The following is a 13,193-nucleotide window of genomic DNA, read 5'->3' on the forward strand; positions in this document are numbered from 1 at the left end:
AAGCAGCTACTCTCTCCCGGCAGCTTCGGAGGTCACGCGGCTCACTGCAGGTCACTAAACAGGGACAGGACGGTGGGAGGGGCTTCCGGGAGAACCAGGCCGGGCCACATCCAGCCACAGCAGGCGCAGCGCATCTGGACCCCACGGAAGGTCCCTGTTACCAGAACACAGCACCTGGCTTGCTGTCACGTGGTGCCCGCTCCCGCTTGGGGAGGCATCCTCGCCCAGGGTCCCTGCCCAGCATCCAAAAGCCCCAGGGTTAGGGGCACCACCCGGCACCCCAAACCTGACTTCCCACCTCTGGCACAGCTGGCCCAGCCCAGGTCTCAGAAGGAGCCATATGTAGCTCTGACAGCAACCGGCGAGGAGAAGAGGAGCCCTGTACAGGACCCGAGCGGCCCTCAGCGGCCCTGGCCACCTCCTGGGGTCGGAGCCGCAGCTGTTTCACCTGTAAACCAAGTGGGCTCGTGGCTCCCTCACCCCCGAGGGTCGGCCCACAGCCGTCATCCAGCCAGTGTTCCATGTGGCCCCAGTTTGGTGCACAGGACAAGATGGAGGAAGAGGGAGTAACCCAGACGGCAGAGGAGCCCTGGGACGCTGAGCCAGTCTGCCTTGCCGTCGGGAGACCTGAGCTCTTGGCCTCGTTCTCCTTTGCTGTGTGGCTGTCGGCAGGTGGCCCACCTCTCTGAGCTTACACTGTGGGTAGAGCGGGGACAAGTGATTCCCGTGCTGGGTACCAGATGAGGTGACAGATGGCCTTACGGAAGCATCCAGAGCCGTAACAAGGCAGTGTGGCAGGTCCCTGCAGGGAAGGTGACCTCGAGCATCTCACCCTGGTCACCTCCCCGCCTCCCTCTGAGCAGGAGGAGCTGTGCCCGGAATGGGCCCAAAGTCACGCTGAGGGCAGGAGGCTGGGGCCACAGTCGGCCCTGTCCGCCCCCAGGCAGAAGCTGTCTCCGGAGCTGCAGCCCAGGGCTGTGCAGTGTCAGGTTATATTTAGCTGGGTGGCGGCGACAGGAAGATGCAGCAGGAGCAGCTCCTGGCCAGGGGCCACCGTGTCGCTAACACCGCTCTCATGGGCAGCCAGGGGCCTAGGGAAGGCAAGGGACATTACAGGCCCAGGAGATGGAGCTGGGAACCTCAGGCTGGCCGTGTGTGCGTGTGTGTGTGTGTGTGTGTGCGCGTGTGCGTGTGTGTGTGTGTGTGTGTGTGTGTGTGTGTGTAGGAGAGAGAGACAGAGGAAGAGACAGAGAGACTAATCCTATGCTCCTGGGTCCAGGAGTGAGAAATGCAGCCTTGGGGAACACTCTGAGGAGCTCCTCCAGACCAACTTCTCCACCTGCCCTTCCGCCCAGCCCTGTCAGTGATCTCCATATAGAGCCTACGGCCGCTACAGGCATTTGAACCTACACCAAAGCCCCGGCCCAGGGCACGCTAGAGCTAATCTCCTGAGAAGCCCTGGGAAGGTGAGACAAGGTCACAGTGACCTGGGGAGAGCTGCCCCACAGCTCCATGCACAGTCCCAGGAGACTGGCCTCAGTGCCCTCCTACCAGCATCCTCCGGCCCCTCCTGCCTGACGGCCCTGACCCCACTACCGTCCAACTCCCCGCCAGCCCTCTGGGATTCCTCTGCACATGTTTTCCTGAATGCTCCCCGGGAAGATTTCTAAAGCCACACCCCGTACACAGGAGATCTCCACAGGCTGGCTTCTGGGGCAAGCTTCCCCACAAGCCCAGAGTCAAGACATGAGGCCAGAAGGCCTGGCTTAGGGGCAGCCCTTGGGTGAACATCCTTGGAGCAACTGCTGGTGGCCCCTGAGCGGCGGCCTGCAGTTCCAGCAGGTGTGAACACTGTGCCCTACACTCTCACCTCCCTCCCAGATGTGGGCCCAACAACCACCCTTTCAGGACAGATCACCCATTTCACACCCACAGGGTCCCCCATCCTGTGTCCGGACGGCGGACCAAGGTGCCATGGGAATTCAGGTGTCTTTCCTGGAAGCAACATTAATCTGGTCACCAGCTACCACAGAGCAGAGGCTAAGGCCTGGTGCTTGCGGGGAGAGGACCAGAAGCAGCGCTGCACCAGCTGGGATACACCTGAGCCTCGGGTCCCTTCAGACCCCGTCGTTGTGACCCCACACACATAGCCTGCACACAGAGCTGCCACTTGCCACCCGCGAAGGGAGAGTCTGGGGCTCCCTGCCCTCCTCTGGTGCTCTGTAAGCTTCTAGAACTATATGTTGGTTCCCAGTGTACCCCAGCGAGCCTGGGGAGACCTTGATAAATAAAGCCTGTCCCAATTCCAGCTCTGCCATAGGCCACTGAGTAGGCCACACCTTCTGATCATTAAGCCAACAATTCCTCTCTGGCTGGCCCTCTCGTGGGGCTCTGAAAGACCCATAAGCAAATCCAGGTGCCAGTGTAAACAGCACTGAAATACATGATAATAATGCAAACATCCAAACTCAAGCAAGAAAACTGGCCTTATTTGCAGACATAGGGTCATCTCCCTAGAGAGCTAGAAAAATCTAGATAAACAATTAGAGCTGAGAAGAGATTTCACCTTTTTTTTTTAGACAGGGTCTCACTATGCAGTTCAGGCTGGCCTTAAACTCAAAACGATCCTCCTGCCTCAGCCTCCCAAGTGCTGGGATGATGGCCACCATGCCCGGCTCTGAGAAGAGATTTCAGCATGGCTACCAGATACAAGATCAGCTCACCAAAGAAATACCTAGCATTTTTTTGCAGCAGTAACGAACAACAAGAAAATATAGTAAAAAATAAGATACCTTTTATAAAGGCAACAAAAACTATCAAGTAGCTAGGGACTGATCAAGAATGCACAGTGGGAACATAAAAGATATAGAAATGATCTGGTAAATGAAGAAATAGTCTAAGTTCTTGATTGGGACAAACAAAGCAGATATCAATTCTCCCTACATTAATCTACAAAACCCATATAATTCCAGTCAAGACTCTGGTATTTTTTTTTTCCTTTCCAAGAATTCAATAAACTTTCTCTGAAGTTTATAAGGAAAAAGATCTAGAAATAGCCATGCCAACTTTTAAAAAGAAGAACAAAGAGGGAGGATTTGCCTTACCAGATACTGAGACACACTAAACATCACAGTTTTATTGTTGTTGTTTTTAAATGTGGTTCTGATGCAAAAACAACCATTTGGAACAGAATGCAGAGGCAGATCTATGGCTATGTGGGAAATTAACATATGGGAGAGGTGGCCCCAGAAGTTCAACGGAAAAAAACCGGCTGGATGTCTTGGGAAAGTTGGCTCGTTGCACGGAAAAAATAAAACTTGATCCCTACTCTACAGCACATCCAAGCAAGGCTCAGGGTGGATTCAGGACCCACTGGAGAAAGGTGAGATAATTAAATTAATAGTAGAAAAGGCAGACCTGCAGCCCAGGGATGGAGGATAATTTCCTCAGTAGGACTTCAAAAGCACAAAGAAAGCTAAAAGTCAATGATTCATTTATATAAAAATTAAATATCTTTACATTTGGTGCGGTGGTACATGCCTATAATCCCAGCTACTCAGGAGGCTGAAGCAGGCGGATTACAAATTCAAGGCAAGCCTACACAGTTTAGCAAGACTTCGTCCCAAAAATAAAATTTTTAAAAGGTTAGGGGTGTAGTTCAGTGATAAAGTGCTTGCCTGGCGCGCACACACTTAGGCCCTGGGTTCCATCCCCAGCACCACAAAAAAAGGAAAAAAAATCTCTGTTGAATAAATTGGACAGAGACTGCAAGAGAGTAGACATTTACAGTATTTCAATTCAACAAGGAATTAATATCTGGGGATATATACTGAAAAATGCATTTGTATCTCTAGATTATGCAAGCAACTCAGGCAGATCCACAGAAACAAAAGACAAACCTCAACAAAAAAATGAGCAAAGGACATATGCAAACAATTCACAGGAAACCAAGCCCAAAAGGCTATCAAGCCTAAGAGACACTGGAACTCACTAGAAATCAAAGAAACGCAAATGAAAACATCAAGATAGCATTTTCATCTTTTAGACTGGCAAAAATGAGAAAGGTGGATAGGGCCAGTTGTGGCAGAGATCTGGGGGTGTAGGAAATTCAGGCTCTACTCAGGTGACGGTGGAGACAGCCAACCTGATGCACAAGCAGGCAGTACTTAGTTTAGGATCCACGTATCCTGAAACCCAGCCATCCCACTCCTAGGCATGTGCCCTACAGAAATCCCCACACATGTCCAGAAGGGCAGGTATGAGGGTGCTCACTGCACCATCATTGCTGGGGACAGGGGGGTGGAGACAATCTGGGAGTCCTTCCCTGAGACAGTGGGCAGGCAACATGCAAAGGATCCACACCCCACAGTGGGAAGCCACAGACTAGATACCCAACAGCAGCTCCACCAGGCTTAAAGGCATACTCCTGTGTAAGAAAAGTGAACGCTAGAATATAACATAGCACAGCATCATTTGCATAAATTAAATCTATATGCATCTATCCAGACAAAATACACATTTGCAAGAACATATGCAAGCAACACATTCACAGTAAGTACACTTGAATGGCTGCCTATAGGGAGCATAAGAGGACTGGGGAGCAAGATGAAAGGGAACGAAAAAAAATAAAATAAAAGCGAAGGAAAACACACGAACATAAGGGCTTGCTGGGGTTTCCATCATCTGGGGAGCTGGGCCAGCAGAAGCCTGGGAAGGAAGCCGAGGGACAGGCTGGGGTGCTGAGCAGGGCTCCGGGTGGGCGTGCTCGCTTTCCCAGTTACACGTGGGGGACACCCTGCTACCCGGCAGCCCAGTGAGCCCAGGACAACACGCTGCTTTGCTCTGCACATATTTGAGAAACACTCTCGCCCACAGGATGCAGGGGACAGGTGCTGTAGTCCTCGTCAGCAAACAAGGACTGAGACTAAACTAGGTTTCCCATCACACACCCAAAGGGCCTCTGGGGCCAGGCCACCTGCGTGTGTTACGGTCCACGCCAGGGGAGACTCTAGAGTTGAGGGCCGCTGAGCTCCTGTCCCCCTAGGGTCCCAGCAGCTGGGTAAACCTGGGCAAGTCCCTCAGTCTTTGCAAGCAGCCTCCCTCCTGCGAAAGGACGGTGAGCCTACTTCCAAGAACACGGTGTGGCCCACCTGTGCAGAAGCACCAGCCCCATTTCACAAAGCGTAAGGTGCAGTCACAACAATGAGTGTGTCCCTGCGCTGCCAGGAAGCTGCCATCTCCCCACCCAGCTTGGCTCTCTTCGGCAGCTCTAAGCTTTGTTCCCACACCTGGCCTCCTGTCCTCACAAGTGACAAGGTTACGAGCCCCCGATGCCCTCCCCACACCCTACAATGTCTCCCCAACACAACAGGCCCCCTCGGTTCCACCTTCCTCTGGCCTGACAGCCTTCCGCACCCCTGCGAGCCCTCCCAGGCTGACACTGTTATTATCCTACCCAAGGCCTTTCAGAATGAGAAACCGAGGCCCAGACACAGGAAGTGATGTGCCCAAGGTCGCACAGCAAGTCTGTAACCAAGCTGGAAACTGCCCCACAGTCTCTCGCCTCCCACACAGCACTACCCACCTCATTCATTCATTCACTGACTCACCCACTCATTCATTCATTTACTCGCTCACTCACTCAGCAAACCTGAACAGCTCCCACTACCCTGAGGCACACAGATACAGCAGAAAACAAGACGGCTGCCCCTGCCCTCCTGGAGCTCCCAGCCTGCAGAGGGAAGATAGACATAGAGAGTTCATTCAGTGCTGGGATCCAGGGAGACACGGGCTGAGGGCAAGACACGCTGGGCCCTTAGGCGCTCCTAGGCCAGCAGGCAAGCGGCCAAACAGGAGCTAGGTTCCCTGGAAGCCAAGCCCACTGCACAGCACAAAGGTCCTTAGGGGAAGAGGGGACCGTGGGGCCTCGCCCACACTTGGTGCCTGTCCCAGGTGTCCCCCACACTCCTCTCCGGCCTTGACCTCCTGGCCTCCGTGCAAGGCAGGTGGAAAGTTCTGCTAACCTCTCACCTTGATGCCAGATACTGCCCAGGCTCCTGCCCCTTCACAGGGATCCCTGAGAGAGACTGATTTTCAAGAAAAAGACAATTTTTAGCCCAAGGGGATGCGCTCAGGCCCTCTTGGGTAAGTGTTTATGGGTGAAAAGGCTTTCTCGGAATCCCTCAAATCACACCACACAGGAAGCCACCTCTAGGCAGAAAAGAGGCCCCAGTCACCCCATCTCACACCCCAAGCCACCCCTCCTGTTGCCCCCGGGCACCATCCCCAGACCTCAAGGCCACCATCCACTCTGCTTCCACCCAGACAGCTCTGCACAAATATTTACATAGCTCCTCTCAGGCCTTCCGGAGACACAACAGGGAGTCGCCCTTCCGACACTCTCCAGGCCGAGGGCACAGGGGGGTACACAGCCTCAACCCAGCGCGGAGGCTAGACAAGAACCTTCCCCTGCCCCCAGCAGGCCAGGGGAGCCTGCCCCCGTACAGCTCAGAGGGAGACAGGCACCAGGTCCTGGCCAGCAGAAGGGGGACACCCTTACCAAGATGAACAGACCACCCCCATGGCCTTCAGCTCTATGGAAAACAGATCCCTTGTCTCTAAGCTCCAGCTCCTGCAGGGTCACTGAGGGCTGCTTCTCTTATCTAGAAGACAAACACAGCTGGTCACCAACCTTTGACTCCCATCTGCCTAGCCTTAGGGCTTCCCACTTCAAGAAAAATTTTCATTTTCACCAACGCAGACCCACACAGGGCCTGGAGGCTGGATGTGGGAAGTGGGAAAGGAGGACAGGGCCTCTGATTTAAGGGGGCAGGAAGAGTGGGGAAGATGCACATGAGGCCGGGGGAAAGAAGGCCCAGCATGTGCAGGGTGGCAGGAGGTCCAGAAGCATAAAGCCAGTTCCAGAGGGGCCTCCTTGAGCTCCTAGGAGCCCAAGGTCCAAGTCAGGGGACAGCAGCCCTGCCCGTGTCTAGCCACCTTTTGGGTTCTGGAGGCACGGTGCACTGGGGAGCAGCCTGGGCCCGGGGTCTCCACCCCTTCCCCCAGCTGCAGCATCAGCTGTTTCAGTGGGGGCCCTCTGACCTTGTTGCCATGGCAACTGGCCTGCTGCTAGAGTGGAGAAGCCAATCGACTCTTCTCCAGAGACACCCCCATCCGCCCACACACAGGCTCCAGGGACACAGGGACATAGAGATATGGACAGGACCAGCAGGAGTATGGGGAGACAGATAGGACCTTTGGGACAGACCCAGAGAGGCACAGGTCACAGAGCAGAGGAAGAGAGGTAAAAATTGAAATAAGCAAGAGGCAGGTACAGGGAGAAGGAGGTAAAGACCAAAGGGACAGAGACAACCAGGTGACCAGGCAGGCCTGCCACAGACAAAGGCAGGGAGGCCTGAGTGTGGGGAGAGAAAGCTTCCGAGAGGATGGGGCACTTAGGGCCAGCAGAGCACGCTGCATGGAGGCAGCGCAGCGCAGAGAAATGGGAACGAAGAGCAGACAGAAATGAGGGGGAGAGAGAGGGGACCTCCTGGGATATGGTAGGAGAGAAGCCACATCCGCCCAAGCTACAGCAATGCGGGGGCACAGGTGTGTACCCAGCTAGCACCTGCTGCCCAAGATGTCTCCCCGGGGATGTCACAGCCTGCTAGTGCCACATGACTGGGCTCTGCTTGCAATTCCATCTTTATCCCGGGCCCGACTTAGCAGGGCGTCAGTGCAGGGCCACTGAAGCCTGGGCACAGGCACGCTGTGTCTCTTCCTCCAGCCACACTCCCCCAGTCTCGCCTCCCCACCTCCCAGCAGCCCCAGCAACTAAATAATGGGGCTGTCTGGCTCCAGGCCCTGAGACTGCACAGAGCTAGGCTGGAGGCACCGACACAGCACAGCTGTCCTTGGCGGCGCCTGCCAGAACGGCCCTACCTCCTCCCCAGCCATTCTACCTCCCTGGGGCTGCAGCCCAGGGACTTACTCCCCCAGGGCTGGCCCAGGCAGAGACCCGGGCAGAGGCCTGGGTAGAAACGGGAGGTGGCACTGGCATTCTTTCCTCGCCTCTACTTGGCCCGTGCACCAACTTGCAGAGGCAGCGCAGGACAGGCCATGGAGTGGCACCAGGGACTGTCTCTAGGCCAAGGGGAGGGTGACAAAACCCATACCACCCTCAGCCTAGAGGGCCAGGATAAGTGGGACCCCGGTGGCTGAGGGCCAAGGCCAGCCTGCTGGCCAATAGGAGATACCTGATCCCCATGGAAACTAGGTAAGAGCGGAGAAGGGTGCGGCTGGTGGCAGCTGGTGTAGGGTTTTCTGGGTCGCTGCCCCATGTGGAGTAGTAACCTGGAAAGGTGAAGAACTTGAACTCGGGTGGGGACCGAGTGCTAGGCCCACTCCCTCCACTAACGCACTGGTAACCTGACCTTTGTTTCCCACCTTCTCCATCTGGAACTCAAGTAGGCCCAATTAGGTGATCCTCACGTTCACCAAGATTCCACGACAGCTCCCCTGCCGAAGGGGTCCCGCACCCATCCTTCCCCAAAGGAGCTGGCCTGGGCCAGGAGGGAGGACTGGCTCCACCTGGGAGGCCCCAGACCCCTGCTGGCAAGGGGTCCAATCAGCCAGCTCGAGCACTGGCAGCAAGAGGCCTGGCATGAAGCTTGCAGAGTCAGGACCTGCTGTGGGCACGCTCTGAACATCTCAGCACCTTGCCAGGGTCCCCTAGTGAGCACATGATCCCAGAGGAGGAAACAGTTCAGAGAGTCCAGCAACTTGACCAACTCCCACACAGTTTCCCACGTTAGACTCGAACCTGGGATTTATGTGAGTCTATTCTTTTCATTACACCAGTGGTCTGCAAACTCTTAAAATAAAATGTCACGTAAAACACTGTGCAGCGTAGAGACCTGTAACTGCCTAGTGTCACTTTCAGTATACGGCAGGCGGCAGCAGCCATACTGGCTGCGGTCAGACAGACACTGACTCGGTTCCCAGTCCTGACACTTGCTAACTGTGACTCCGGGGAAACTGTTTTGGTTTCTCTGAACTTTAGTTGCATCATCCCAAAAACGGAAATACGAATAGTCTCTATTTCTCAAGGCTATTGTGAAGACTGCACAAGATAACAGAAGTGACCATTGTCCAGCAGGTACAAGCCATCCCCTGCCTGGCGCTTTGCACCTAGCCCCGGGCCCCTCCCTGCCTGCCAGCCGAACAGGATGTGCTGTGAGTGAAGCCTCTTCCCCAGGGCCGCCCAGTGTGGTCCAGCGGTGCTACAGACTGCACCTGCAAAAGCAGGGCCTGGAGGACGCAGACCTTTACAGGGCCGGCTGACACCCTCCAGCATGCGGAGCACAGGGCGCTCCCAGTGCGGAGGACTCGCCCTCTGAAGGCAAGCACCTGGTCTTCCTGCAGGTAGTTCTATGTGCGCAGTTCTGAGCTGGGCTTATGCACACTGGTGGGCAGCAGGGTGTAAGCAGTGCAGCCGCGGTCCCTAACCGCCTTCGCTACTCTCCCCTGCCCACAGGGCCCCGCCCACTGCACCACCCCAACACGGCAGGGCAGTGTGGGAGCAGCCCCGCCCCGCTCTGTTTATCTGATTCCCTCTCTGCTGTCCGGAAGCTCAGAGCAGCTGGACTGTGAGGCGGTGGCTGAGAAGAAACACCTGGCGCAGGAGGGGGTGGCGCTCCCGGGCGCTCAGCCGTGGAGACAAAGGAAACTGAGGTCGTGGGGAAACCACAAACCTCCCCGCAGGTGCGGGCCGAAGTGCGGCAGAGAAAAGGGGCAATCGAGAGACAAGCAGAGAGTCCTGAAGCCCTGCCCGGCGCCTCACCCACGGCGACACTTTCCCAGACCAGTCACCTGGGAGGGGATGCCCCAGGGTAGTAGAGCCCTGTGGCCGGAAGTCAGGGCCCAGCTGCCAACTTGACCTAAGTCTGGGCGCACCACCTGCCATCCCCAGCGCCGTTAAACTCTAGCCACATCTGCCCAGAAAGGAGCCCGAGGGGCCAGGCAGTTGGCCTAGCAGTCCTATGGACACCCCAAAAACCATCCCATCAGAGTTAGGTGGGGACCCTGACGATGCCTCCCGGCTGGCACAAACCACGCGCAGTCTTGGGTACCACCCCTCGAAACCCGCCAGGTTTACCCTCCGCCCCAACCGGTTCCCCGCCCCGCCCAGGCCCCGCCCAGGCCCCGCCCCTCCCGGCCCCGCCCCGCCTACCATCTTTCCGGTAGAACGCGATCTCCACTTTGCGCTCCTCCGCCCCCAGCAGGGCCTGCGCGATTTGCGCTGCGGCGCGGCGCTGCGTGCGCGGCCCGTGCAGGAAGTCGCAGGTGCAGGGCCGCTGCATCACCTCGGCCCGCGAGTAGCCGCACAGCTCGCAGAAGCCGTCGTTGCAGTAGATGACGGCGCAGTTCTCCACTCGGGCGTTGGCGATGATGAACTTGCGGCCTGAGGAGGGGGGCAGGGATGAGCGCGCACGTGAGCGGAGCCCCTGGCCTGGAGGGCTCCCAGCACCTCCCCACGTTTCCCGGTCACACGTAGCCGTCCCGCGCTCCCAGCTGCAGGGAGCACCGCGGGCACTGGGGTCCCCAGCAGGTGGCGAACGCAGCCGCGTCCCGACGCAGGTGCCTCTACAGGCCAAGGCCAGGCGGCGCGCCCCCTGCCTTCCCTGCCCGGCCGGCCGCAGGCTGGCTGCGTGGCTTCCCCCGGGCAGGCGGCCAGCCGCCCGCCGCCCCCTCCGCGCCCGGGCCAACGCCAGCCTGGGCGGGTGTCGGCAACGCGTGTCAGCAGCCGCGGCCGAAGAATAAACACTGGGCCTGGAGAGAGCCCGGGGAGGGCCGGAGATGGCGGCCAGCTTCCTTTTGCTCCAGCTTCCCAGCTTCGGCTTCTTCCTTTTTACCCCTGATCCCTATACTGAGGCGCGCCAAGTAACTCTGAGGCAATCAGGAGCTGGGAAGTGGGTGCGCGGAAGGAAGTGGGGCGCTCCTACCCCGAGGTAGGAGCCATTGTCCTCGGTTTACACATGAAGAAACCGAGGCGCTGGAGAAGTTCGGCCCAAGTCCCCCAGCTCGTAAATGACAGAGCCAGCTTTGAACCTTGTTTGACAGAAGGCAGCAGAATAGCTGGAGAGTCACAGGCCGAAGCCCAAGGTCGCAGGGAACAAGAAAAGGGGGTCCAACTGCAAACCCTGGAAATCTGTAGAGCCTCAGGACGGACCTCAGTCGGTCGCCCACGTATAAGGAAACAGGTCCCAGAAAGGGGCCCCTCCCCGGGGATATGAGGCCTTCTTAAGTGGCCCGGTCAAGGAGAACATCCCCAGTGACCCGTGGCAGCCCCAAGAACCGGGCTGGTGCTAAACAGCAACCCCCAGCTTGGGCCGGGCAAGATGCTCCACTGATAAGAGCCTTCTATAACAGAAGTTGTGGCCACTTAAGCCCCTTTCATGTGGGGCTTTCTCCAGCAGCTGGAGCTCTCCCCTCCTCCTCCCCGCACCAGCAGGCACAGCCCTCAGCCTGTAGGCCTGGGCAGCAGGGGTGCCCGGAGGCAGGCCCCGGCCATGGAAGTCTGGCCTCTTCCCTTCCTCCATCACCCCTCCCTAAACCTCGAGGAAATGACTGTTGGAGTTGGGTCATCTGAAGATCAGTTCCCAAGGCCCTCCAGAACCCCCAGGCAGGCATCAACACCAGGTCCTAGTCTCCTGACACCTCCTAACTCTGCTGCCATCCCCACCTCCACCCAAGGCAGTCCAGAGCACCGGACACACACAGAAGGAAAGCTGTCCTTGTCCTCATCCCCGGCCTGGGAGACAGCAAGTTTCTTCGAAGGCAAGCCCCACCCCACCCCCACATCCTATATTAACATCCTGGAACACCAGCCCAGAGGGACCACAGAGGCCACTTTGGCCAGCTGCTCCACAGAGGTGGAAACTGAGGCCCAGAAAGGGAAGAATCACTCAAGGTCACACAGCAGTCAGCCACAGAGGTGGGACCAGAAGCCCGGTCTCCCAAATCCCACCCCACATCCTCCCCAGGTACTTCCCCTACCACAGCCAGCCTCTGGAGACTGTAGCAAGGAAAGCCCAGGAGGGCCCTCCCCACCCCAGGCCCTCTGTGCCTGTCGCCGACTCCGCCCCCTCGGGATCATCCTGTTCCTCCCTAGAGACAAGGCTGCCTCCCCACTGACCCCTCCTCCCTTGCCCCACCACAGTTACAAGCACGCGTTGTCCTGCGTGCACCGGGTCATGGGCAAGGAATGTCACCCTCTACCTACTCTATGGCAGTCACACCCACCGTAGCACATGCAGCCTTAGGGACAGGGATACGAAATGCCCAGAACATTCACCCAGCCTGGGACACTTCTGGAAGCCTCTCCTGCGAGGCCAGCATTATGGGTGCTGTAGTCCTCATAAGGTGACAGTGTCTACCGAAGGAAAATCCACAGCGTGGGGGTACCATTTCCAGCCCCTTAGCCTCAAGCCTCTGACAGCTCTAGGACACCTTCTCACCACAGGACCCACGATTTTGTAGCCATGTCCAGGACACCTCCCCACACCCCCTACAGGGTCACACACTGCTCAGGGTCACATACTCGGCCACACACGCTCAGGAGCAGATTAGGACTGGCCGATCCCACATCCTTAGCGTTCACTGTCATATACAACACAACACAGTCAAGAGCGGCACACACGCTGTACTTCAGGGTCCCTCAGTTTGGGTCATATAAATCCCGCGTCCTTGCGCACACACACGATCCCATCCACTCCAGACACCCAGAGTTGGAGACACTGCACACTCCTACCCTGCCGCCCTGGCCTGCACACTCAGAGCGTCACAGAGTCTGAGCTGTCCCAAAAGTCTGAGATGAGCCTCCACCCCAAGACCCAACACTAGGCCACTGGGTCCCATGCCCAAGTCCCCCAAGTCCCCCAAGTCTGTCCCCAGCTAGAGCGTCGGGGCCCACCAGCCCACACTGACTCGCACTTGGAGCTGCACACGGCCCGGGCACGCCCCCCCATGTACACTGGGAAGAGCGCGACCCGCCCCCCGACCCCCTCCCCTCCCAACCCCTCCCCCACTCACTCTGGCCCTCAAACTTGCGGATGATCGTGTCCAGGAAGGTGTTCTGCGGCGCGACGTGGCCCCTCCGCACGGGCATCCTGAGCCCATGTGCGGGCCGGGCG

At 57.5% G+C, this 13,193-nt stretch overlaps 1 protein-coding gene across 1 annotated transcript in view; it reads right to left on the reverse strand.

Annotated features, from left to right (window-relative positions):
- The window catches only part of Kcnh2 (potassium channel, voltage gated eag related subfamily H, member 2), a gene marked incomplete at its 5' end in the record, with an annotated part of 30,798 nt that extends 17,605 nt beyond the window's left edge, over positions 1 to 13,193 (reverse strand). Inside the window, 2 exon segments of the mRNA XM_005404800.2 lie at positions 10,232 to 10,462; positions 13,093 to 13,193. Of these exon segments, the coding sequence (XP_005404857.1) occupies positions 10,232 to 10,462; positions 13,093 to 13,168 (307 nt within the window).

Source organism: Chinchilla lanigera, unplaced genomic scaffold, assembly GCF_000276665.1.
Source record: "Chinchilla lanigera isolate Chin_1 unplaced genomic scaffold, ChiLan1.0 scaffold00090, whole genome shotgun sequence".
Lineage (NCBI taxonomy): Eukaryota > Metazoa > Chordata > Mammalia > Rodentia > Chinchillidae > Chinchilla > Chinchilla lanigera.